Here is a 27,732-nt window from a genome sequence, read left to right on the forward strand (position 1 = left end):
AGAAGCAAACAATGACTGACTGTCTTCAGCTGACTTCACAGACTGCTCCCCATCACAAAAGGACACATGAAAAGACTTGAAACAAAGAAAGGAGGGAGAAGCAGATGGACCAAGGTCAGGAAAGATCTGTTCTGGCCTCAAGAACTGTACCTGAAATAAGGACTAGTGTGAGAAATTACAATTTGTAACAATTTCTTTTAGTGTATTAGGCTTAGCTGGTATATTTTGTTTATTTTAGCTTAGTAACTTACTTTGATTCACTTGTTATCACTTGCAACCACTTAATCTTATTTTGTAATATTCAATAAAATCACTTTTGTTTATTATCAATGTGCATAATTGTTACTGGAGGAACACCACTTGTGCATATCTCTTTCAAATTTAGCAAGCCCTTTCCAGCCCTGGTATTTGAGTTTGTGAACTCCTGCACCAGCGAATTCATCAGGCTGACTACGCACAGCAGAAGAGTGTTTCTTTTTATTTTCTAATCAATAGTCTCCATTTTATTGGGAGTCCCCTAGGCCTTGGCTATTTTGGGTAAAAGGAAGGTGACCAATCAATCCCTCCCTTTGGCTGTATGCCAGGGTGACACAGAACTAAGGCTTGCCTTCTTTAACTGTATTGAAGGATGCTGTGAGTAGTAGAAGGGTGTGTAAACCACACCACTCACTTGCTGCAAGAAAATCAAACTGGTTTTCCCCAGTTATTACCAAGCTCAGCCAAAATGCCCTCCCCACAATAGCATGTGTCAGAACCATGTCTCACACCCTTCCCTGCCCTGCTATTACCACAGAAATCTCAGCAACTCCTGGGAAGCTCATGCTGGTCCAGGCAATTCCTTGCTGGAGTTGGCCAGGAGATCCTGCAAGCCTCCTCCTCCTCCAACGTGAAATAGGACAATGGGCATGAGGGAGGGACCCCAGTCCAGGGGCACTATTAGAGAGGAGCCATTGCAACTGCTTGTCTACAGCCAAAGGGAGCCCAACTCCGGCACTGCTTTGAAGAGTCTAAACACATGAAGTGCCCAGAGGAGACACAAGGGAGCAACAGGTCAGGGGTGAAGGGTACAAAAAAAAAATCAGCAACTATTTCAGAACTGTTTTATGGAATGCCCCAACCTGCTACCCACCCCCAGACATGAGACACTCCCCCCCAAATCAGGCTTTTAAAACATGGCCAAACGTCATCACTCCAAACCCAATCAGCCAGAAAAAAGTCACAGTCCACCCCCCTGCCCACACACCTCTCATGGCACCGATATAACCAATATTATGTGTAGTGAGGTTCTCCTCTGTCAAGATCCACACACTACCAAGTTACATTTATGCAACCCCAGGACCTCTAAAGGGTTTGCACAAGTGTAACTGGAACTTGTAAACAATTCTGTTGATGAAGCACAGGAAAAAATATGAATCAGCTCATTCTTTCTCCCTGGTGCTGGACCCCACGGGTAACAGAACACAAGGGAGTAGAAATGTGCTCATCCCTGGAATATGCAGGGATCTGTTGAATTTTTCACATAGTCTCTTTCCAAATAATTGTACTTTACCATTTGGATACTAAAACCAAGATCCTGACATAAGGGACAAGGAAGATAGCATACTTCCAATAGGAGATTCATTGTGTGGGCAGTTCAGGCCCTTAGCTCTCTCTCCTTGAAACCTACCACAACAGAAATTATTCCCCCACACTTCTGGCCTTCCAGAGCATGTGGTTCAGTACTAGACATACCATAGCTGCTTATCTGCTTTGTACTGATTGTTCTTCTCGCCTGCTTCAAACTACTAGACATTCATTCTCTGACAGCAGAGCAATGCTTTTGCCTTTTTGGCATCTAGTCTTCCTGATGCTTGCATACACTGAACACTTCCTTTCCAAGAGAGACAGTCTTTGTTTTAAAGGCACTAATAATCCATAAGGCCATTTGTCTTCCCCTCTATCACCCTTCTGTGTCTCAAATAGTGCTGAGAACTCCTTTAGTGCTGTTCCCATTGCTCTTGAAATCAGAAGTATTCCAGCCCACTTGAGTCTATAAAATTTAGAGCCATGTTGAGCAACCAAGGAGAGAAAGGCAAGGCAAAGGGAGACAGAGACCCCATGTATGAGAGTTCTAGGGGAGGGTCTATGAAAAACTCAAAAGCCTTCACCTGAACAGCAATAATAAAACATTAGAGTCCATAAAGTAAAAAGGAACTTTTGACAGAGAATTAACTGGGGTTTTGTTCATACTGACAGGTCAGGCTATGCCTGCTGCTGTAATGTAGTGCTGTAATGAAAGCAGCTGGCCCCAACCACAGCTTATCAGTCCCATTGTGTTCTAGGTAACCTGGTGTGATATGGTTCATTCATCTCTCATGAGTGTCCCCTGGTCAAGCACATGTGCTTGCGCACTTCATTCTTTTCCTGCTCTGGGATAGTGCAATGCCCTAGAGCTCTCCCCTTTGGGGTTCCTCAGTATCCAGGAACAAAAAACAGGACTATGCAGCACTTTAAAGACTAACAAGATGGTTTATTAGGTGATGAGCTTTCGTGGGCCAGACCCACTTCCTCAAATCAAATAGTGGAAGAAAATTGGCACGACCATATATACCAAAGGATACAATCAAAAAAATGAACACATATGAAAAGGACAAGTCAAATTCCAGAACAGAAGGAGGATGGGGTTGGGAGGTAAATGTCTGTGAGCTAATGATATTAGAGGTGATAATTGGGGAAGCTATCTTTGTAATGGGTAAGGTAATTAATGTCTTTGTTTAGACCTAGGTGTAAAGTGTCAAATATAAGCAAGAATGACAGTTCAGAGGATTCTCTTTCAAGTCTGGTGTTAAAATGTCTGTGAAGCAGGATGCAGGTAATCAAGTCATTGAGACAATGCCCTTTCTGGTTGAAATGGCAAGAAACTGTTTTTTCTTTGTGATCCTGTCTAATATCTGTTTTGTGGGCATTGATTCTTTAGCGAAGTGTCTGAGATGTTTGTCCAATGTACATAGCAGACGGACACTTTCGGCACATGATAGCATAAATTATATTTCTGGACGAGCAGGAATATGTGTTCTTGATCTTATAACTCAATTGGTTAGGTCCAATAATGGTATCAGCAGAGTGAATACATGGACAAAGCTGGCAAAGGGGTTTGTTGCAAGGGAAGGTTCCAGGGTTGGTGGTAGTGTGGTATATCCTGTGGTTGTTGGTAAGAATCATCTTGAGATTAGGTGGTTGTCTACAAGAGACTATGGGTCTGTCTCCCAGGGCCTCTCAGAGTTTAGTATCCTGCTCCAGTATAGGTTGTAGTTTATTGATAATGTGTTGGACAGGTTTAAGTTGGGGGCTGTAGGTGATGACAAGTGGTATTCTATTGTTGGTTTTCTTGGGTCTGTCTTGAAGTAGATGGATTCTAGGTATTCGTCTGGCTCTTTCAATTTGTTTTTTTATTTCTCCGGGTGGGTAATTGAGGTTTATAAATGCTTGGTAGAGATCCTGAAGTTTCTGGTCTCTGTCAATGGGATTAGAGCAGATGCAGTTGTATCGAAGAGCTTGGCTATAGACGATGGATCATATGGTGTGTTCTGGATGGGAGCTGGAGGCATGTAGGTAACTGTATGAGTCAGTGGGTTTTCTGTAGAGAGTGGTGTCTAATTTTCCATTGGTGATTTGTACTGTGGTGTCCAGGAAATGGATCTCTCATGTAGAATGGTCCAGGCTGAGATTGATATTGAGGTGTAGGTTGTTAAAAAACTCTGTGGAATGTCTCCAGTGTTTCTTGGCCATGCATCCAGATCATAAAGATGTCATCGATGTAACGTAAGTAGAGAAGGGGTAAGAGGGGACGGGAGCTGAGGAAACATTGTTCTAAGTCAGCCATAAAGATGTTAGCGTACTGTGGGGCCATGCGTGTACCCATGGCTGTGCCGCTGATCTGGAGGTATAAGTTGTTCTCAAACTGGAAATAATTGTGGGTAAGAACAAAGTTACATAGGTCTGCTGTCAGATTGGAAGTGGTGTCCTCTAGGATAGTGTTTCTAATTGCTTGTAATCCGTCTTCATGTGGGATGTTGGTGTATAGAGCTTCTACGTCCATGGTAGCAAGGATGGTATTATCGGGGAGGTTATCGATGTTTTGTAGTTTCTTTAGGAAGTCAGTAGTATCTTGGAGATAGCTGGGGGTGTTGGTTGTGTAGAGTTTGAGAAGAGAGTCTACGTAGCTGGGTAAACCAGTAGTGAGCGTGCCGATACCTGAGATGATGGGACGTCCGGGGTGTCCAGGTTTATGAATTTTGGGAAGCAGATAGAACAATCCTGGTCAGGGTTCAGAAGGTGTTTCTGTGTGGATTTGTTCCTGAGTAGCTGTAGGGAGGCCTTTAAGGAGACAATGTAGTTTCTTTTGGTATTCTGAGGTGGGATCAGAGGAGAAAGGTTCATAAAATGTGGTTTTGGAGAGTTGTCTGTTTGCCTCCTGATTATAGTCGGCATTATTCACAATGACCACAGCACCCCTTTTGTCAGCTGGTTTGATTATAATGTCCGGGTTGTTTTTGAGACTCTGGATGGCATAGTGTCCAGCGCGGCTGAGATTGTGTGTCACTTGTCATTTGTGAATAATGTCAGTCTGTGCGTTGTTGCAGAAGCTTTGTATATAGAAATCCAGATTGTAATTCCGACCATCAGGGGGAGTCCATATAGAATTATTTTTCCTTTGGTGTTGATAGGGGGGATCTGGTAGGTCAGACTGATGTTCATTGGTGGTTTGGAAATATTCTCGGAGTCAAAGGAGGCGAAAAAAAGCCTCAAGGTCACCACAAAATTGTATCCAGTTTGTGGGGGAGGTGGGGCAGAAAGAGAGACTCCGGGATAAGACAGACTCTTCTGCTGGGTTGAGTTTGTAGCTGGAGAGGTTAACAATATTATCCGGTGGGTTGAGGTAGTTGCTGTTGTAGCCTGTGGTGTGGAGCAGTTTAGAAAGTTTATTGTCTTTTCTTTGTTGTAGAGAATAGAAGTGTGTATAGTAGATTTCTTGTCTGGTGGAACAAAAGTCGGTGTGGATGTTTGTCTTGAGATGAGAATCTTTAAGTTAGAGATGTCATTCTTGATGTTTTTCTGTTTCTTGTATAAGATACTTATCAGGTGGTTTCTTAATTTCTTGGATAGTGTGAGGCAGTGTCTCTCACTGTAGTCAGTACAGTATGTTGATCTTAATGGATTGTTCACTTTCAGTCCTTTGGGTACGATGTCCATCTTCTTGCACTTGGATAGAAAGATGTCTGTCTGTCTGTATCTGTGCACGTTTTTTCATATGGTTGATGGATTTCCATTCCAAACGGCTAAATGTAGTGCTGAGTACCAATCTCCTGGATTCAGGGAAGGGATAATAGAATTTAGCAAGAGCATGCGGAATTTCAACTTTATCATAAGATTGAGTTAGACAGACAGTACACAGCAAAAACAGAAGCTGGCAGACAATTCTTGCTGGCAAGTGACACTTGCAGGCTAGCATCAATATTGCAGGCACATTCCACTGTGGTAGATACAAGTTGATAGTGACCAACACAGACCTTTGGATTGCCGGGGTGGGCAAAGAAGTAGGTAATGGCAAAAAAATTAATTTAGAATTAAGCTTTCAGAAAAGAAGCTTGTTTTCCGATTATGCAGTAGCTTGCAGTACTGCTGTAAGCAATAGCAACTGTGGTTTAGCAGTTTCGTGGCATATTCTGATACAGAAAAACTTAAGATTATTACAGCTAGGGACAGGGCGCAAACTGTCCCTAAAGGATAAGGGAGCTGATGCTCAATCCCATCATAGCCACAAATACACAGAGTGGCTCACTTTAGTATCTAGTTAATGCCAACATCGTGTCATTGTCACACATGAAGAATCAAACCCAGTGCAGCCCATGGATGAGGGTGCCTGGCTCCAACTGAAGCTATGGACCCAAGAGGTTTCAGCAGACACAGTCCTATCTACTCAGAAACCACTCATTGCCAAAAGTTTGTTGCCTAGAATCCAAACTTCAAACTCTTGTGGTTTGCAAAAAAAAAAAAAAAAGTTACTCACCTTTTGTAATTGTGGTTATTTGAGGTGTGTGTGCGCGCATGGAAGATTTTTGCCTAGGAGCAACAACAGGGTCAACCTAAGTGCCCCTTGGATTGATGCCAATATGGTGCTCAATATATTGCCTTGCTGATCAGGGGCGGACTGGCAATCAAAATAGGCCCGGGAAATGGATTGAGAACAGCCCTCCCCATGACATCACCCCTGTGTGCTGCTCCTCCTTTCCCTGTGTCCAGGGCCAGCTCTAGGTTTTATGCTGCCCCAAGCAAAAAATTTTGTGCCCCCTCCCTTTTTCCTCCGGGGAGGATGCGCGCGCCAATGAAGCTTGCATGACTTGCTCGGGGGTAGGGTGCGTGCTCCAGGGGGAGCCCAAACACCAGGGCATTTTCATCTGCTAGGAGAGCGCCAGGGATTCCCCATGTGAGGACAATGGGAGGGCAGGTTCATCCACAGCAAGTCAGTTAAAGACTTCCAAAGCATGCAGCTGTTCACATCACCTCGTGCTGGAGTCCCGGTCCCACTCCTCACCTGCAAAGGGATTTTATTATTAGATGCCTTATAATCACTCAGACTCCAACCCCAGCACATAAGCTGTCCAGCTCTTGGTGTCCATGGACAATAATCAGCCTCACTATACAATGAGACAGTTCAAAGGGATTAAGAGAACTTTTGTTTCAACTCCCCAGCTCAACTGTCCAGAACAAGACAGGCACCAGACAACAAAACCCCACTAGCCTAGGGCCTATTCCATGAGCACAGCCCTGTGCTTTCTCCTTCAGGGACGGACCAAACAGCCTCTGAAGCAGGGTGGATTGATTTAAATAGCTAATTTTAATCATGATTTAAACCGGCAAGCAGAAAACCTTGGTTTAAATGAGCAATTAATCATTTAAATTATACTTTTAAAATATTTTCCTAAAGGATGGTTGAGTCTTATTGATTAGCAACCATTAAAACGTGTTGATTTACAACTAAATATAACCTTTATGCCAAATTTGGTGCTTCTATTTACTAACCCAGGAGAATACACTCAGTACAGCTACCAACTAAATAAATGCCCAAATAATTGTGTAACTTACATGTAATCAGATTCTTAATTTTTACATTTTTATTCTATTACAAAATGGTGTGTAATAGGAACAGTTGAGACAGGTTTTACCCCCATTTATTATTTGCTAAGTGGTGGATACTTTTTTTTAAAACATATGATTTGCGTCTACTTCTGTCTGGATGGAAATTCAATTTAAAATAAACAAAATCAGCATTTAATTTTTGTATGAAATAAAACTACCTTAAATGTTAAGGACACAACAAAAAAGTATCCAAACACATTCTGCATCTAAAATTCATTTATTAAACAAAGGAAATATCCATAGTGAATTTAACAGATCGATTCTAGTCATCATGTTCTTCAAGATGTTAGAACGCTCTCATAACCAGTTTTTTACTGAGAGAAGGGGAAAACGAGTTTTTCTGCTTTGTCAACTCTTAGTTTTGCAACGGTGAATGAACTAATCATTGAACTGAACTAGCTGAATAAACTAAAGTGATAAAAACATTCTCTCTTCACCTGCAGAAGAAGCTACTGCTGATGTAAACACTGGTTCTGGGTGCTTACACAGCAACTTACACTAGTGAACTGGTAGAATTTCTTTAAAAGTAGACAAGAGACGTTCTATTTAATTTTTAAAATTAATTCATAAGCTATTTAAATAGGTTATGATAAATTTAGGCCATAACAGTTTTTAATTTAAATTTAAAGGTATATTATTTAAAACAAAACTTATTTAAATGGGATCACAATTCTAATTTTAATAAAGCTCTCCTGCCCCTCTCCTGGGTCCCAGGCAGGGGTGAGGTTGTCAGGACACAGCACAAGGGGGCTGGGTTCTTGGGCAGGTGTGCGTGTGGGAGGGTTCAGAGCCCCGAGAGTAGGGGAGGGGAGAGTGTTTAGAGAGCCAGATGGGAGATGGGGATCCAGGTGGGTAGCAGGGAGGCAGGGTTGGGGGGGGGGGAAGAAGAGGAGATGGGGTCCCAGCAGGGTTGCAGTGGGCCAGGAGGTGGGGTGCGGAGTTGCTGGGCAGAGGCTGAGCTGCGGGAGGAAAATAGAGGGGAAAGATAGCAAGGAGTCACAGGACAGTGGGCAGGGGCACACAGGCAGGGGTGGGGGGAACAGCTGGGTCAGGGGGGGTTCACAGGCAGGGGAGAGAACACAGACGGGGGGGGTGGCCAGCTGGGGGGGTACATAGGCAGAGGGGGCCCATGGGCAGGAGGCGACAGAGGAGGAGTTGCGGGGGGAGGGGGATGCAAAGGAGGAGGGCTGGTTGGCCAGAGGGGGCACACGGGCAGGGGAGGCCACTCAAAGACAAAGAAGAGGCTGCCAGGCTCAGTGTCACCAGCAGCAGCCACGGCTGTCCCGCACCGCCCTCCAGGAAGCGCCCCAGCAGGGGCTGTGCCTCGGGGCTGCCCGCACAGAGCTCCCAGTGCCCCGGGGCCAGGGCCAGGCGCAGACTCCAAGCAGCCGGGTGCGGGGCTCCCACCTTGGGGCGGCCTCCGCAGGGCTCCCCGCCTGCTCCTCCTGCGGGCCAGATTACCATCTCTGAAAATGTGCTGCCCCAAGCACATTCCTTCCTCCTACAGCCAGCCCTGCTCCCAGGAGCAGTTTGCCGGGTTTATCCCCCTCCTCCTCCAGCAGCTGTCAGCCAGTCCTTCAGACAACGGCCCACCGGGAAATTCCTGGTATCCTGCCGGGCCAGTCTGCCCCTGTTGCTGAACCACCCATTTCCCAGTTCCTTTTTGTCAGCTATTCCGACAGAGCGAGAAGGTGGGTATTGAAATGGATGTGAACAACACACACATCTCGAAGAACAACAGTTATAAAAGGTGAATAATCATTTTTTCTTCAAGTGCTTGTTCATACACATTTCAATCAGGGGTCACTCAAGCCTGAACTTTAGGAGGCAAGGTTGGAGAGACGAGCTGATTGGAGCACTGCCCTGCCAAAGGCCGCATCATCTCTGACCTGTTGGGTGACTGCATAATGGGCAGCGAATGTGTGAATGAAGGACCATGCTGCCACCCTACATGTCCATAGCATTTCTCACTCCTGTCCCAACTTGACAAGTCCTGCTTCTGGTAGAATATGCTGTAATTGATGGCACCGGAACCCATTCAAGGTTGTAGCATTCAAAGATTCAAGAAACTTTCCAGGAGACAACCCGCTGCAATGACTCAGGATGCTCTTCCATCCTATCTGCTCCAGCTATAAACAACTGAGCCAATTTCCTAAATGGCCTAGACCTCTAAATGTAAAAAGCCAATGCTCTGCATACATCAGGGTGTTCCCTAGTCTCAGAGTGTGGCTTAGAATAAAACACCTGGAGAAATATATCCTGATTGATATGGAACTAAGAAACCACCTGAGACAGTAATGCAGGGTTGCCTCAGCTGCACCTTATCCTTAAAGAACATGGTGTTGGGGGACTCTGACATTAGCAGCCTAAGTTCTGACAGTCTCCTGGCCAAGATTATAGCCACCAGGAAAGCTACCTTATAGGAGAAGTAAAATAACAAGCATGCGGCTAATTGTTCAAATGGAGTCTTGTGAATCTGAGAGTCTTGATAGGACTAAGCTGAGATCCCATGGAGAGACGGTTGACACATCTCTGGATACATCCTGTTTAGGCCTTTTAAGAACTGAATAATCATAGAAGTCACAGAATACCATGCAGCTATGCATCTCAGGGTGGAAGACCAATATGGCAGCCAGATGAACTCTTAAGGATGAAACCAAAATACTTTGTTGCTTTAGATGAAGGAGGTAGTTGAGAACAAGTGGAATCAGTGCTAACATGAGAGATGAGCCAAACTGCAATGCCCAAATGGAGAACCTTTTCCACTTGGCCAGGTAAGGGGCTCTCATGAAGGTTTTCTTGCTGCTCATGAGGACTTGACAAACCTGGTTTCAGCAGAAATGCTTTCTGGGATTCAGCCATGGAGCTTCCAGGCTGTGAGATGTAAGGACTCAAGGTTTGGAAGATGAAGACAACCTTGGTCTTGTATCAGAAGGTCCAGGTAAAGAGAAAGTGTGATTGGCACTTCCACTAAGTTCAGGAGAGATGTGTACCAATGCAGGCTGGTGCTATTACTATGACCTGTGCTCAATCCCTGTTGATTTTTAGGAGTACTCTGTGAACCAATGGAATCTGTGGGAAGGTGTAAAGATGACCCCTCATGGAAGAAGGAATGCACGACTGTAAGATCCCAGGCTATGGCTCTGGAACGAGCAAAACAGGTTACACTTTTTGTTGTGGTGAATAAATCCATTTAGTGAGTGACCCACTTTGGAAGAGTAAGATGGTTGCATCTGGTTGCAGAATCCTCTCGTGTCCATGGAAAGGCCTGTGGAGATAGTCCACTAGTTTGTTCTAAGCTTCAGGAACGTAAGATGCTAGCAGGTGAACTGAATGCTCTAACAGGAGTCCCATAAGGGGCACAGGGGCAAGGAGCAAAGAATGAGCACCCCTTTATTTTTTGATGCAGAATATTGTCATTGTATAATCTGTCATTACAGATACAGGGGTCCACTATTTGTGAACAAAAGGTCCGGCACGTGAGACGTACTGCCTTCAGCTCTCTGACACCGATGTGTAGAACCAAGTTGGCCTAAGACCAGACACTTTGGCTGTGTCTACACTGGCGAGTTCTTGCATGAAAACGGCCACTCTTGCGCAAAAACATGCCGCCTGTCTACACTGGCCATGCGTTCTTGTGCAAGTAAACTGATGATGTACTGTAGAAAATCAGGGCTTCTTGCATGAGAATTCTGATGCTCCCTCTCAGGAAGAAGCCCTCTTGTGCAAGAGCTTCCAGAAGAGGCCAGTGTAGACAGGCAACAGGAATTTCTTGTGCAAGAAGCCCCTATGGTTAAAATGGCCATCAGAGCTTTCTTTCGTGAGAGAGCGTCTACATTGCCATGGATGCTCTTGCACAAAAGCACATCTCTTGTGTAAAAGCACATGCCAGTGTAGACGCACACGCGTGGAAAACTTTTTGTGCAAGAACTCTTCCACAAAAGAGTTCTTGCGCAAGAAGCTACCAGTGTAGACGTAGCCTTTGAGTCTTGAGATCCCCCAAGTGTGCCTCCCAACTCAAGCTGGAAGCATCTGTCATTTGTAACCTGGATGTCTGAGAAGGTAGGAAGGGTACTCCACAGCGGATGTTGTTGGGGTTCTCACCACTGTAGAGAATCTATTACTGTGCTTGGTGAGGTAACAATCATATCTAGACTGTGTTTGGTTGGTCGATATACTGATGCAAGACACACCTGAAGAGGCATGAGCCTCAGGCCTGGCATACTGAACTGCATAGGTGCAAGCAACCATGCATCTGAGAAGTTTGAGGGCAGTTCCTTGCTGTAGTGTTACGGAATCACGTGAGGCAGTAGATGTCGTTGCTCAAGGCCTGAAATCTGGACTCTGGTAGAAAATCCCTGGCTTGGACTGAGTCCAAGACCGCTCTTTTTAACTATCTTCTGAACCCGGGACAGAATGGAGTTTTGCCTTGTTCAGAAGTTCTACGCTGCTGAAAGCTGTTCTGATCAGCTAGATGTGTGTCTCAATCTCTGATCTGGAATGGCCTGTGATCAGCCAGTCATTCAGGCACAAACACCTGCATGTTTGTTTGCACAGTAATGCTGCTACACCTGCTGTGCATTTCATGCATTGCCTGGACCTCGACCTATACGAGGATCTCCCTGACCTCACCGACTCTGCCTCTGACTTGGAAGAGTAGTCTGAGGCTGACCATGGAGGGGCAGTTGACATTTGTTCCCTCTGATGTTGAGCCATAGCCATCGGCTTTCCTCTGAGTTGTGAGCGGCGCAGGAGGTAACATAGTCCACACTGGAGCTGCATACATCTGTGTCATACTCTCTATGCCCGGACCCTGTGGTACCAGGGAAGCCAGAATATTAGACGTTCCCTGTGTTGGCCACGTTCTAGTCGGTGCTGGGGTCAGTGCTAGGGTCGATATTGGTGCCGGTACCGGTGATGGTATCGGTGCTAGTGATACCATTGGTGCCGGTAACGGTGCCGACCAGTGTCCAAGTGATCTCACCGGCACCAGGTTGGTTAGGTTTGTCAAAGATGACGGCTCTGACGCTTGCGGTGCTGAGGTCATCGGTTCCGGGAAGGTCAACGCTATTAGCTCCCATGCCACTTTAAAAGTTTCTGGCGTTGACGGCTGAAGGTCCTGGAGGGCTCCTTCAGCTTCTCCCCTCATGGGGTATGTCTGTGCCTAGACGGTGCCCAGGGCTCCCTAGGAGTCTTTGGAGCCAAGTGCCCTTCCTTTGGGCACACTTTTTGGCCTTGTCTGTCCGGGGACCCCCCCCCCGGCATCCTTAGGTCTCCTCTGCACTGGAGACTGAGATTGATGCCACGAAGTCTTAGCCATGGTCTTATGCTTAGATGGTGCCGCGGTCGCCTTCCGTAGTGAAGGAATGCTATGCACCGACTGGGCTCCTTCCGGTGCTGGTGGTTGCATGGTAGACTCCATAAGTAGCCACTTAAGCCTCAAATCTCCTTCTCTTCTTGTCTGCAGCTTAAAACTCTTACAAATCTTACAGATCTGTGTGCAAGGAACTCGCCCAGACGCTTTACGCAGGAGTCATGCTGGTCCCTTCAGGGCATAGGTTTCAAACAGAACACGCACAGCTTGAAGCCGTGAGGCCCTGACATTCCCTCCCCAGCCGGGGAGAGGCGTAGAAGAGAACAATGCTCTCTTATATGTATTCTTCACAGACTAAGTAGCTACTAACTACCACACTTAAGAAATTAAAAAAAATATACACAAGCTAGGGGAAGACTGACAGTCTTGATAATGCTCCAGCTACTGTCACAGGGCGGTAAGAAGGAACTGAGGGGGCGAGGGGCCAGCAGGGGTATATATGCGTGGATATGCCAGCGCTACTCCAGGGGGCTCCCTGGCTGGCCCAACAGATACTGCTAGGGGAAAAAGCTCTGGAATCTGTGCACACAGCATGCATACACCTAATTGGAATGGACATGAGCAAGCACTCAAAAGAACCACCATGAGTTTGCCTTCCTCCAACCAGGGAAGTGAACTCCTGACTGGAGAGTGATGGGAGCAAAGTTCTGTAAATTTGGAAATAGCTGCACAGGTGCTGTGAGCATCCCAGCTGATGAGGACCTGCTGGTTTGAAATTTTAAGTTGTAGGCCTCCTCAGTAGAATAAACCTCTCCCTCCAAATAAGTCCATCTTTCTGGCTTCTCTATTCTTAAGAGGATGTGGAACCCCTAGCAAGCCCTCTGGTTTGCAACATCTACAACCAGGGAATCAGGGGGAGAAAGGATGGTATTAAAGATATTCATACCACTTAGATGGAACAAAATAGCAGTGGTTCCTTCCTCTTTGCTGAGGCAGGGGCTTGCCAAAGTGACCTGGTATTGTCTGCGATTGTTCTGCTGATCATTAAAACAATAATGCAGGATGGTCCTGAGAAGGTCAGAATGTCCACACTGGGATCTGCATCCTCAGCCACCTCCTCAGCCTGCCATGCGGCATCACAAGAACAGCTGTGTAATCTTGATCCTCTTGAGAGCAGCATCTGTTTTCTTTAAATTGTAATTTGATGTTTCTGCTTAAATATTCATATTGTGTCTGTGTAACAAAACCCTCCCATTTTGTGTGTGTGTAAATGAGGAATGTATATTAGAAGATAAGTGTGAAAGCCATCACCGAATCAGATGTTCTAGGGAGAAGCAGAGGACAAATATAAAAGCATCATGAGATTGCTATATACTCCTATCAAGATGTGGATGAAGGGCAGGTTAATAACTCTAAAAAATAAGGCAAGCACCTATCAATTCGAACAAAATAGCTGTAATATAAAAACTAAGAAAACAAGTACTCATCAAATGGCATTTAGTTTGCTGTAACTAACTGACTCCAATGAAGGAAAACTGTTATAAAAAGGAACTGCTTAGACATAATTTTTGGGTATGTCCTGCCAGGACTGGGCATTGGTCCGGACCAACATAGCCCCTCTAGTTGGCCACCAGAGAGATACAAACCATGGTCTGGTACAAGGGTGATAAATTTTGATTAATCAGCTAATTGAGTAACTGATACTCATTTAGCTGATATGGGGGGGGGGGGTGCCGTGCTACCTATCCCGCTGCACCTTTTCCTTTGCCCACAGCTCTTGTACATTTCAAAGGGAGAGAGGCAGCAGTCCCCACTAGTGTAAGTTCCTCTCTGGGCTTCTTCCTTTGAAATGTAGAAGAGCTGCAGGCGGCTCTTATACACTTCAAAGGGAGAGGACCAGCAGTCTGACCGGCCCAAACAGGACTGTTTCAATCCCTGGCTCATGCCATTTCCCCGCTGCCCTCTGCCTCCCTTGCCCCCCGCAGAGATGGTGTTAGGAGGAACTGGCTTTTAAACCTTCCCCCAGCACCAGCTCGGCTCTCCACCCTTGCTGCCTCTCTGATAGAAGCAGTAAATGGGGGGAAATGCATCTAGTTGAGGTCCTATTCAACTACCCAATAAGCATTTGCTTATCGGGTAGTCAACTAGTCGCTCACATCCCTAATCTGGTAAATATAACATCAATTGGTGGCACAGTGCATGTGTGTCTACTGTAAGCATATGCTAATTGACTTTCTATTGTATTCATAAACGCAACATATTGCCTTTTTCTCTATAGAAATCCCATGCGCTTCTTTTAAGCATAACAGGTACCGTGAAGGGAAAAATTCTCCAATGATCGTGCACATACCACTTGCACACACCTACTGGAATGCACATGAGCAATCACTTGAAGAACTTTCCATTGCTAAAACTGCTGGCAGCCTTGAAAAATAGCTCTTCTTGTGTGGATCTCAAACTCTAGCAAGGCAAACTGCAGCATTAACTATTACAGGTTGAAACTCTGTAAACTGGGATCTCTGGTCCAGCAACATATGTGCCAGGATCATAGAATCCCAGTGGAGGACTGGCTGCTGGGCTCCTCACAATATGGCTGCCTGGTGGGGCCATACCTTGGTACGCAGCAGCAGGGCTTCCCAGCTTAGCAGGTAAAGGGCAGGGGCAGCAGGGCAGGAGACAAGTTGGGGGGGGGGGGGGGGAAGGGGAGGTGGAGGAGGGCATGCCGGGGGGACAAGCATTAGGGGTGCCAGAAATGCCCTCCCCTGGTCTGGCAAAACCCTCATCTGGGACCAATCAAGTCCTGAGAGTTCTGGACAAGGGAGGGCCAACCTGTACTCACTAACAGCTAGTTAATTTGCTTATCCCACCATCATTTGTGCACAGTTAGCGCCTATGGTCTCCTTACGCTAGAAACTGTACAAACATAACTGAAGGACCCCCATAGCTTTCAAATGACAAAAGTCCCACCCACTAACTCTAGCTTCCTTCCACACCACTTCAACGACTCATTTTAAACTCAAAAGTGGAAAATTAAAGATTACAGTGTAATGTCAAAAGAATGTGATTGTCAAACTAAAGAGCACAAGGAAGAGAATATTATTAGAATATCCATTTTCTCATGGGGGAGTGGGAATTAATTTAGAGACAGAAAGCTGCAGGAGATTCTTTCATCTGTAGCACTGTCAGACTACTAGGGCTCTACTGCTAAATGTACCTAAAACTTGCCATAGAATGTATGTTGCCTTTGTACCACTCACTGACATCATTACAGAGAACAGATACCATATGCTAAGTGACAATGGTCTAGGATATTTTTAAAAGAGTGAATGGGAGTAATTACAACTCCCTCAAGTGTAAACTCTGCTCACACTGACATGTTCATAATGGAGACTGCTTTTTAAAGAGGCAACACTTATGAAGCTGCCATTGCTTTAATTTATTCATGTTATTTCTAAACAAAGTGGGCTCGTCTACATTGGCCCCTTTTCCGGAAGGGGCATGGTAATTTTTGAAATCGCAATAGGGAAATGCGCGGGGGATTTAAATATCCCCCGCGGCATTTAAATAAAAATGTCCGCCGCTTTTTTCCAGCTTTTAGAAAAGCCGAAAAAGAGCGTCTACACTGGCCCCGATCTTCCGGAAAAAAAGCCCTTTGAATAAGTAGGAATAAGATCCTCCGGAAAAGGGCTTTTTTTCCGGAGGATCGGGGCCAGTGTAGACGCTCTTTTCCGGCTTTTCTAAAAGCCGGAAAAAAGCGGCGGACATTTTTATTTAAATGCCGCGGGGGATATTTAAATCCCCCGTGCATTTCCCTATTGCGATTTCAAAAATTACCATGCCCCTTCCGGAAAAGGGGCCAATGTAGACGTAGCCAGTGGGATTCTAGTTCAAAGCTACAAGGATGCCTTAAAAAAAGTGTTTAGAAAGGGCTAGTGAGCCCAGCAGAGGAACTTCACATGGCCACAGTTCAGGTATCTCAGAATTTCCTGCTTTGGCTCATGGCAACAGATCAAATAAACCTAGGGCCATAGAAAGACACACACCCCTCAGAGAACTTCCATGGTTTAAAACAGATAGTGGTATAAGCTTTTATAATATTGCATGCTGCTTTAGAGGCAAGTATCAAGATCAGAGAGAGAGAAACCTGTCATGAGAACTCAATCCACAGCCATTAAGAAAGACTGGAAAGACCAGAGCAACAAAATATGACACAAGTAGAACAAGCAAAAGATAGTATGAGGAAGTGCTAGCTTACTATTTTAGGAGGAAATATTAGGGTGTTTATTGAAATCTAGTAGCAATTGGAACAGGTGGTCACATCACAGTAATGACAAGGGAGATATGGACTCTTAGTACAGCAACAGGATGAAATCCTTCAGTCCAGAGAAACACATTATCCCTAGGAGAGGCCCGAGGAAAAGTTTATCTGTCCAGAGAATTAGGGTCTCTTCAAAGTCCTTGTTAAATCTGTTAGCTAGAGGGATTTCTTTGGGTCTCCTTACTTGGCTTGGTGTAGATGGGAATAGCTCTGGATAGTCCTCTCTATTGCTTCATCCAGGCTCACCACCGGCTTGTAGCCCATGTCCCTTTTGGCCCTCTCGCAGCTGTAGTAATGGTATGTTCCAGCTAATGCTACCCGCATGGGAGTGAAGGTAGGTTTAATCTTGATGAGTGGACTCAGCAGCAGCAGCACCAGAGATAGTAAGAGAGCTAAATAATATGCCACCATATAGGGTATTTGGTATTTGGGTGCATCATAATTCAAGCCAGTTAAGATACGGGACATGAATGACCAGAAAGGTACTGGCTCATCGTTTGTGATGTGAAATGCCTGAAAGAAAGAACAAACAAATAAAAAAAACCAGTGTGGTTTTGGATACATTTTTATAAAGCCCCAGTTTTCATTTTACTGCTGAGAAGACTAACACCCCTGGCTTTGCTCTGATAATTCTTAGTACTAGGGAAATGGCTTCTTATGGAGCTACAAGTGCCTCCTTTAGTAAGAGGACCTACTGCTCCCAGCAAACCAGAAGTGAAAAATTCACACTGCCAAGTGGCATAGTTAAAAAGCAACCTAAATCCCCACGTAGACAGCTTTAAGCTTAGAAGAATTCTTCTGCTGATCTCACTACCACCTCTTGAAGTGTGGATTATCTATGCTGATGGGACAACCCTCCTGTTGGCATGGATGTGTCTACACTGAAGCGCTGTAGCTGTGCCACTATAGCATTTAAATTTAGATAAGATCTCAGACTATTAGTGATTGTTTATAGAATTAAACACTGAACAAAGATAACCGTGAGAATTTCTGCTGCTTTAGACTAGATGTTTTGTAACTGCTAAGTTATATTTAAGTGCTTTGAGCTTTAGCTAAGCAGTAAGTTTACGTCTGTCTTTAGCTCCTATAGTTACAAAGGTGCTTTTACAAGATGCACAGACAACTGAATGAATCTGCAGAAAAAAAAAATAGCTAAGAGATGTGAACTACCTCCATTGATCTTCAAAGTTAATTTCCTATTGGAACCAACATTTCAATGTTAGCATTTTATTGCCAATCCTATTCACAGAAACATGCAGCTATTTCAGAAGTGCGGGCAGAACGTGGATAGGGTACCACACTATCTCAACCCCAGATAAATCCTGACCAAGGGGTGCGGCAAAGCAGCACATATGGGACGAGGACATAGAATCTGAAGGAAGCTTACACAGCACTTTTTTAAACTAGGCTTTATTCTAGTTAGTGCAGTCACATTCCTCCATGATAAAAATATCCTCCACAGCACTTAAAAAAAAACCCTAGGGGTATAAAGTGTGTGTGAAACAAAGGAGAAACAAAGAAATGAAACCTCTGACATCCAGTTTTGCCATATGCAACAGGGAGACCATCTTACCTTCCCACACAGGGGAGAGTCTTTATGAAGATGCTCTGCAGCTAATAAGTGCCCATGGACCACATTTTCCACAAAGGTAAAGTCTACCAAGTTCTTCCCATCCCTACATATACAAAAGAAAAAAAAGGGTCTCAAATGTACAAGGTAGCTAAAAATCAGCAAGTGACATAGCTCCTAGCTACCTGTTCCCCCAACATCAAGACAAAGTGCTGTTTCAGACCAATCCCTTTCTGAACATGAAATCTCTAAGTTACTGTCTACATTATGGACCTTATAGTGACAAAGCTATACCACTTGTAGCTACATCACTGTAATGTCTTCCCACATAGCTGCTCTATGCTGATGGGAGAGCTCTCCTGCCAGCATAAACCAGCTCCCAATGAGAGGCAGGAACTGTGTCACTGTGAGAGCACCTCCCACCAACATAGCACTGTCCACACCAGTACTTTTGTCAGTGAAATTTTTGTTGGTTGGGCTGCGTGTTTCTCTCACATCCCTGACTGACAAAAGTGCTAGTGTAGACAAAGCGTAAATCATTGATCAGGAGAGCAGAGCAAGCCTGGCACTATCCCAGCTCCTGTTCAGGCAAGCCTTCAAAACCTGCAGTCACGCCTAATTGAAATCTGAAGATTCTGGGACCAGGGGATCATATAACATCAGTGGAACAATCTACAGAAGCAGATAAAATAACCATATTAGTTCTACTACACAAGGAGTCATTTCAAGGACAAACTTTCTGCTCAATTATGAATTTGCTTGGCTCATGAAATTTAAATTTTGTTCATAGTTAGCACTGGCCAAAATGAAGGGGATCTTCACCTGCTTACATCTGAGCTGAATTTAAACCCAATGTGCTCATTTCACTTAAAGACTAATTAAATTAACAATCGGATTGTCAGATATACTCTCCCTCACCTTATCCTTAAAAGCAAGTTGTTGTGAAACAAACTTTATAATTCATAATTTTCAGTGATTGTGGCTCTGATGGGTCATACAAAGATAGAAGAGAAAACAGTCCTGACTTGAAGGAAATATATAAGTGTTTCTAGTTCCACAGAGTCAATACTTTTCTGACTGAAGATAGTCAAGACTATACCAGAATTGTTTTGGTAATGTAAGATAAGGAAGCTTGCATTTATTTGGATTCATAAGATAGCCTGAGAAGGCAAGTTTGACTGATAGCAGATGTTCAAGCTAACACAAAAGCAACACTAGATACTTCTCTCTCTCTCAAATACATCTATCCCGCCCAGTATGTAATTAAATCTATTATAAACTAGATTGCAAAATTATTTTTAAAATCACAATACATGAGTCTTAAACAAAACCTAGTAGGCTAGTCATACTTTTTGCTCTAAATTTTAAATTCCACACTACAAGTTGTGCCACTTGCAATGAGGAAGCAAAGTTTAACTTATTATTATCATCTATATGAATATCAAAGCACAATTTAAGTTTTGAAATCTCAATAAGATGGTTGAATGCAATAATTGTATAACACTAGGTAAGTTATTGTAACAATCCATTCTCTGTTGTATCCTGTTGCATATTACAGATGAACATAACTGAACCATGCTCAATGTGTGACCAGTCAGCTTTGAACTACTGGGCACAGGAAAAAAAATTAGGAGAGAGATTTGTTCTAGATTGTTCATAGACAGCTCAAGTGATGCAGTCTGTTCAAACAGGAGACAAACTCATCTTAAAATCAACATCCCTCACAAAAATGATTTCTTTAAAATGAGTCCTGGGTCAAAGCTGTGGTAGGATAACTAGAAAACCCATTATTTCCTGATTTTTTTTAATGATTCCCGAGTAGATTATCTGCAGAAGTTGATGGACTTACATTACACATTCTGCCTAATTCTTGGGCAAGTTAAAGACTCTGCCTGGAGAGAACAATGGAGAAGTGCCATCCGCATCTTTGATACCATGATTTAATAATATTCTCTTCCAAAAGGAGAGAGTCACTTTTAAATCAAATTTCCCATGAGCCATAAGGATGACAGAACCTCTCTCACCCAATCATGAACTTCATTTTGCCACTCTTAGCTGCCTGAATGAGGATAGGAACCAGCTGGAGGTCCCTGGGACCAAATATCCCATGAGGGCGAATGGCAATTGTGAAGAAATTCTCATCTGGATCATTAGCATTTAGCACTTCCTGTGGGAGACAAAAAGAGTTAGTTGAAAAACACTGAAGAGACCAGCAAATGGCTTAGAAATGCCCTCATTGCATCATCCCATTGAACTGCTTCTCATTAGAAAAATGCTGCCTCTGCATCTTTTCGGAAAACCTCTCTCCAGCTTCAATATATGAGCTAATGCCTAACTCTGACTGGGGAGCCTTTTTCCCCTGGATCTCCTTTTTTCCTGGCAGGAAAGGGGCGGAAGGCAGCAGACAAGGCCATATCTAGTTTCACTGTCAGACATACTTCACAGAGCAAAAGGAGAGACCCGAATAGGTTCTTTCAATGAGGACCAAATGAATCATATCCATAGGTGAACAGTGGAATCCTGGAACTGCATTGCTTAATCCATTTTGAGGTAGTGGGGGAATAGAAGAAGAGATCATATCTCCACTCAAATCCTTTAAGTCTTCAGTAAATGAAAGCTTTCCATCATTAGCTCCCTTAATCCACCCTTTGAGAAAATTTCATTTCACTCCACTGAAAACACAAGGCAACAACATACAGACTTAGTTTAGTTTGAAGTTCCACTAGGAGTTTCCAAACATCACATTTTAGCATATTCCAGCAGCTGGCAGAAATCTAATGTTTTTTGTTACGAAGTACTAAGTTGTGTGTGCAAGTAAGTATGGATATTTCCACTGCTTTGCCCCAAAAAGGCATAATTATGGACACATTGGCGTAGATTTGTCTGATAATGTATTCATAGGCATCCTACTCTATTAGCTCATCAACCTAAAAGGCAGATGAATTTGCAAATGAACAGATGCTCAGATGATATTTTTGGTTAGCAAATACATTCTCTCATTTTTTCCTGATATTTTTCAAAGAATGGAAAAAGGCAAGCCTAACACTTTTGCTTAAGTGGACACTGTCAACTTAAACTGGGATTCAACTGTAAATTCTGCTAAAGACTTTATAAAACTCGAGCATGTTTCCATATTTCCAAAAATTCTAATTACAAGCATTTGGTTTTAATTCATGTAAACAGTTCGTCACCATATTTAACAACCAATTCCTGCAGCACTAAGAACCTGAAAGTGAAATAGACCTCAGATTTTTGATATCCGAAGTGGGAGTGTGACAGGGTGTGCATACCTTGCACTAGGGGAGGAGGGGTAAAAACCCTTTGTGCAGAGGAAGTCCCGCCCCTGTGCAACCAGACTGGGCAGGCTCAAAGTGCTGGGACAGCATAAAAGGCAAGAGAGCAGCTCAGTCTGGACTGGCCAGCGAAGGGGAAGACCTCCAGCCAGAGCTCCCAAGCTGCAACAGCCAACGACCCAGACAGCGGAAATCGAAATTCTAAGAGACTACAGCTACATGGCCCCAGCAGAGCCCCAGGAGAAACCTCTGCCGGGGACCTGGGAGACCCAGCTGCTACGTGGGATGATGCCCCAGCAGCACTGATAGGAAGTAACTGAGGGAGGGTGCAGGAGCGGCCTCTCCCGCCCAGGTACACTCAGAGTGCTTTGGCCAGATTCCCCACCAATGGAGTGGTAGACCGATCTGCTACTCATTGCCTCTGAGTCTGGACCTGGTGGACCCAGGTCCCCCTATTGGGGCACTCAATTAGTCCCCATCATTTTGTATGTATAGTTGGGATTATTTTTTCCAGAGCCTTGACTACACTGTGATTAACTCCAGCAATACACAGTAGGGCACAACTTACTGCTGTAAAAGAAAGGTGTATTGCCATGAGGACTTTGGGTTCATTATGCATCACATTGGAGTTTCCCAAGAAATGCTATGGACTACAAACTAAGTTCCAGCTACAGAACCTTTTGGGGAGGAGGTGTGAGAGAAAGAATGGAAGCACATACTGATTTTAATGCTTAAATTGTACTTTCAATAAATACAGCACACTGCCTTATCCCCTGGAAACAGATTGTGTGTGCTTCTTATAGTAATATAATCAGTAGTTTTCTTGCCCCTGATGTGATCAAAAAGGGTAAGGAAATCCCTGAAAACTACCTGCAGGAGTGGCAAGAAGGGTTGAGAAGGTTCCTGGATCTTGGAGGAGGTGTCAAAAGGGCGGCTGCTTCAATGAACGTTGAGAAGGCTGGAGACAGATGAAGAAGCAGTGGCAAAGTGGCAAGGTTGTTGTGTGCATGGATTGCACTGTGAAGAATTCGGTCAGCACTAAGAATATGGTTAACGGTAAGGCTGGCATGTGACCTTGTAGGCAGGGAAGGGTCAGAAAGAGGACGACTGTTGGCAACAGGCAGGGGTGCAGGAATAAAGGCAAGAGATATTGGCACAGGAGTCCACTTCATAGCTGTACACTCTCCAACAATAAGTTTGTAAGAGTTAAATAAGAGAGATGGATAATTGCCACCATGGAGACAGGAATATAGCACGGGCAGGTACTGTCCATATTAATTTATAGACATGTTTTAATCCCTTCTTTCCTGCTTGCTTGGGATAAATAAATACATACCTTAGGATGTAACTTCTAATGAATACTCTGTCTACAACTGCATGTTATCTTCTTCCCTTCCCTCCCACCTGCTTTGAAACATATTCATGGTCACAATTCCTTTCACCCCATTGTAAGTTGCTGATTCAAGAAATTTGTAATGTAAAACTGCTTGCTTCAGCTAAAAAGCTGTAAACAGTAAACAGGAGCAGGCATAATTATATTCGTCACAGAGTTATGGTTGCATGCATAATTCATGCACGTTATGATTATATGGTGTTCACATTACTAAATTAGAATTTATATTAACTAAGATGAAAAGGTGTACCTGTGATTAATTTGTTGCTCACTCAGACCAGAGTTTAGGGTCTGAGGCAGAATGAGTATCTGCAACAAAGAAACCTACTACCCCATCTACCTCTGGGTCATGGTTGTCAAAAGGGAGGTCCTCAAGAAGGGTTTAGATCTCCTTCAGGAAGCCACTGGACTGAAATCAGGAGTGCCAGAGGAAGAGAAGCCAGGATGCTAACAAGCAAAATGCAGTATTGACAGCATCAGCCGTGTCCTGGAGAGCAATGTTGGCCACCAACTTGCCTTCAGCCCCTTGGCATCAGATGCATTGTTGCTTTTCTGGGGGTATGTCTATTCAACACACTGTAACTCGAACTAAGCTACACAATTCAAGCTACATAAATTGCATAGCTTATTTCGAGATTGTCTATTTCTAAATTAAATTTTGAAATAGACTGCTATTTTGACAAGTCGCTTAATCCTCAAGGAACAAGGTTTACGGGGACATCAGAATGGAGAGTCCGTTATTTCAAATATATTTCGAAATAAGCTTGTTGTTAAGATGTAAAAATGTTATTTTGGGATAAAATATCACCGCTCTCTAGAGGTACCCTGGGAGAAGGAAGGCCTGGAAATCTACATACCGGGAATATGACAGGAAGTCATACTTGGCCAAGATGACCTTGTAGCTGGCAATGCAGAATTAATGGCCAGCAAAGGAGCAGACCTTGCAGCTCAGGAGGTCCGACTTACTGGTAGCCTGACATGGGGTGTAGACTGCAGCGTGCAGCAATATGAGCCTCACCAAAAAAACAAATGCAATGTTGGTGTCCATCCCTCACATAAAAGGAGCCCGAGCACAAAGCACAGTATCTGAACCCATCTTGAGGGAAAAGTGATCAGGAACAGTCAACATGGATTCATCAACGGCAAATCCTGCCTGACCAATCTGATTAGCTTCTATGATGAGGTAACTGGATCTATGGATATGGGAAAGTCAGTGGATGTGATATACCTTGATTTTAGTAAAGCTTTTTATACTGTCTCCCACAGTATTCTTGCCAGCAAGTTAAGGAAATATGGATTGGATAGACAGACTGTAAGGTGAATAGAAAGCTGGCTAGATTTGTCAGGCCCAATGGGTAATGATCAACGGCTCAATGTTAGGTTGGCCATCGGTTTCTAGCAGCGTGCCCCAAGGATCGGTTCTTGGGCCAGTTTTGTTTATCTTTATAAATGACCTGGATGAAGGGATGGATTGCACCCTCAGCGAGTTTGCAGATGTCACTAACCTAGAAGGAGAAGTAGATACTTGGAGGGCAGGGATGGGTCCAGAGTGACCTAGAAAAATGAGAAGATTGGTCCAAAAGAAATCTGATGAGGTTCAACAACAACAAGTGCAGAGTCCTGCACTTGGGGCAGACAAATCCCAAGCATTGTAACAAGCTGGGGACTGCCTGGCAGAAAAGGACCTAGGGATTACAGTGAATGAGAAGCTGGATATGAGTCAACAGTGTGCCCTTGCAGCCAAGAAGGCTAATGGCATATTAGGGAGTATTATGAGGAGCACTGTAAGCAGATTTAAAGAAGTTATTATTCCCCTTTATTCGGCACTGGTGAGGCCACATTTGGAGTATTACATCCAGGTCTGGGCCCCCCACTATAGAAAGGATGTGGACGCATTGGAGAGGGTCTAGCGGAGGGCAACCAAAATGATGAGGGGGCTGGAGCCCATGACCTATGACGAGAGGCTAAGGGATTTGGGCTTATTTAGACTGCAGAAGAGAAGAGTGAGGAGGGATTTGATAGCTGTCTTCAACTTCCTGAAAGGAGGTTCCAAAATGGATGGAGAGAGGCTGTTCTAAGTAGTGACACACGGCAGAACAAGAAGCAATGGTCCCAAGTTACAGAGGGGGAAGTCTAGGTTGGATATTAGGAAAAACTATTTCACTAGAAGGGTGGTGAAGTACTGGAACAGGTTACCTAGGGAGGTGGTGGAATCTCCATCTCTAGAGGTTTTTGAGTCCCAGCTTGACAAAGCCCTGGCTGGGATGATTTGGTCAGGGTTAATCCTGTTTTGGGAGAGAGGCTGGACTCAATGATCACCTGAAGTCTCTTCCAGCCCTAGAATTCTAAGAAAAGTCCTCAAGCTGGGGAAAAAGTCTCCAGAGGGGAGAAGTCATGGGGAAATAGCTAACTAAATGAACAAACAAGCATACTACAACCAACTAAGAGAGAAAAAAAAACCTATGTACAATGGACAGCAGCAGTTCTCTTAGCAAGCTAAGAGCACTAAGGGACAGGGCTTCGGATTCTGGACAAACAATGGTAAAAGGAAACCGGAGGAGCATCAATTCATGCAATGTTTTAAAGCCTGGGACATGCCATGTGGCCAACATATATGCAAGTCAACTGACACTACTATGAACAGTTTTGATTCTGGTAAATAGCACATGTGCACACCTGCATTTGGAATCCACATGGGGACCACCATTAAAAGGAACACTAGTTTAAGTACAAAGTGTCAGTATTGCAGTACAGTGCTTTGTACCTTCTCCTGTAGGATCTTGGTCTCTGTGTAGTAGTCAACAGGTCTCTTTGCATAAGGAAGGTCTTCTGTTCCATTCTTGATGTCTGTGCCCTCAAAGACTACACTGGCACTGCTGGTTAACACCAGTTTCTGACAATGATTATAGAAGAAATGTGATGTATTAGAGCAGCGATGGGCAATCAAGGCTAGCGAGTGGGCCGCATACGCGGCCTCCTTCAATCTTGCAGCCCACTGAGATGAAATCAGTCATGTGCACTAACCTTGACCCCAAGAATAAGATTAAATATATTAATATATGACATGCTGAATATTTTAAAACATGTAGAAATGCTTTAACTGTCATCAACTTCAAATAATAAAATCACATTTACACATACTTTACAATATCGTATCCCTGCCTGGCCTCTCCCTTGCCTCCTCTCCCAAGCACATTTCAGCCAATTTAGAGTGTTCAAGCTCTGGGACACGGGGAGGAGTAGGTTAAGTACAGGACCCTCAGTGCATAAGAGGCATGGGAGAAGGGGGCAGAAGAAGGGTGCATGGGCCACATGTGAAAACCCCAGTGGGTTGCAGGTTGCCCACCCACGGTATTATAAGATAAATCAAATGATATACAGCTTACAAAGGCTGTAAAAAAGTCCAGATGCAGGAACAATATTAGCCTCTTCTAGGATAGTTCTACAAAGAATGCAGCACTTGATTTTAGCGATGCTTTAATTGAAAGCAATTTGAAAATTACAGGTAATAAAACCCTCAAACTCATAAGTGAACTCCATCAGACACCCTATTGCTGTAAAAACCAGAGGATGTGCCTATTCTAAAACGTATTTATTTCTATGAATTATTTATTTTAATATACATTAAAAGAAAACAATCAGATAATAGGCTCCTACCCAGGCTGCAGGCACCAACTAAGACGTGACAAACTCATAGTTAGAGACCAGCCCAATTCATCTGTATGTTAGTTTTTATAAGAAAATACCTATTTTGAGAGAAGTTATTTAGTACAGAGCCAGGGCCAAAATACAAACCACCAAGCTGCTGGACCCAGTCCAGAGGCTAGCAGGAAGCCTCAAGCATGCTCTCTGACTTCCCAGCCCCTGTATGCCGCTCAAAAAAGCTGGCTGTGGAGCCCTACTTGCCTTTGAACAGCTGTAAGCCTGGGGGAAAGAGAGGCTTTGTGTGCTGCCCCCATCCCCAGCACAATCACATTGACTCGATTCCGGCCAATGGGTCCTGCCTGTTTAAAGAACACAGAGTCCATGAAGTACCCCTCCCCCTCAAGCTAGCAGTTATTCACAGACTCTCACAGTGCCTGCCTGAGAAACCTACTGGCCTGCTGACTGGGAGTTACGACCCAGGTACATCACAGAACCATAGAGCTGGAAGAGACCTCAGGAGGTGATCAAGTCCAGCCCCTGCCCAAGGCAGGACCAATCCCAACTAAATCAACCCGGCCAGAGCTTTGTCAAGCTGAGACTTAAAAATCTCTAGGGATGGAAAAGCGATGAGGAGTCCTGTGGCACCTTATAGACTAACTGAAGTGTAGGAGCATAAGCTTTCGTGGGCAAAGACCCACTTCGTCAGATGCATGTACGAAGACTCCACTACTTCCCTACTTCCAGTGCTTCACCACTCTCCTAGTGAAATACTTTTTCCTAATATCCAACCTGGACCTCTCTCACTGCAACTTGAGATCATTGTTCTGCCATCCGTCACTACTGAGAACAGCCTTTCTCCATCCTCTTTGGAACCTCCCTTCAGGAAGTTGAAAGCTGCTATCAAATCCCCCCTCACTCTTCGCTTCTGCAGACTAAACAGACCCAACTCCCTCAGCCTCTCCTTGTAGGTCATATGCTTCAGCCCCCTAATCATTTTGGTTGCCCTCCGCTGGATCTTCT

The 27,732-nt window shown here is 44.3% G+C and overlaps 1 protein-coding gene across 9 annotated transcripts in view; it reads right to left on the reverse strand.

Moving 5' to 3' along the window:
• Positions 1–2,343: 2,343 nt before the first annotated feature.
• The window catches only part of NSDHL (NAD(P) dependent 3-beta-hydroxysteroid dehydrogenase NSDHL), a 38,020-nt gene continuing 12,631 nt past the window's right edge, over positions 2,344–27,732 (reverse strand). For 2 of the 9 annotated variants that reach the window (XM_075941224.1, XM_006111331.4), the window contains 5 exons: positions 25,832–25,960; positions 20,406–20,548; positions 18,385–18,487; positions 16,996–17,324; positions 13,487–13,817 (listed from right to left, as the gene is read on the reverse strand). In XM_075941224.1, the coding sequence (XP_075797339.1) occupies positions 13,778–13,817; positions 16,996–17,324; positions 18,385–18,487; positions 20,406–20,548; positions 25,832–25,960 (744 nt within the window). In that variant the 3' untranslated portion in view covers positions 13,487–13,777. Of the gene's footprint in view, positions 5,346–6,543; positions 6,575–13,469; positions 13,818–16,750; positions 17,325–18,384; positions 18,488–20,405; positions 20,549–25,831; positions 25,961–27,732 lie in introns of those variants that run through there. The other 7 variants (XM_075941222.1, XM_075941223.1, XM_075941219.1 and 4 more) reach the window with 5 other exon arrangements.

Source organism: Pelodiscus sinensis, chromosome 13 (genome assembly GCF_049634645.1).
Source record: "Pelodiscus sinensis isolate JC-2024 chromosome 13, ASM4963464v1, whole genome shotgun sequence".
NCBI lineage: Eukaryota > Metazoa > Chordata > Testudines > Trionychidae > Pelodiscus > Pelodiscus sinensis.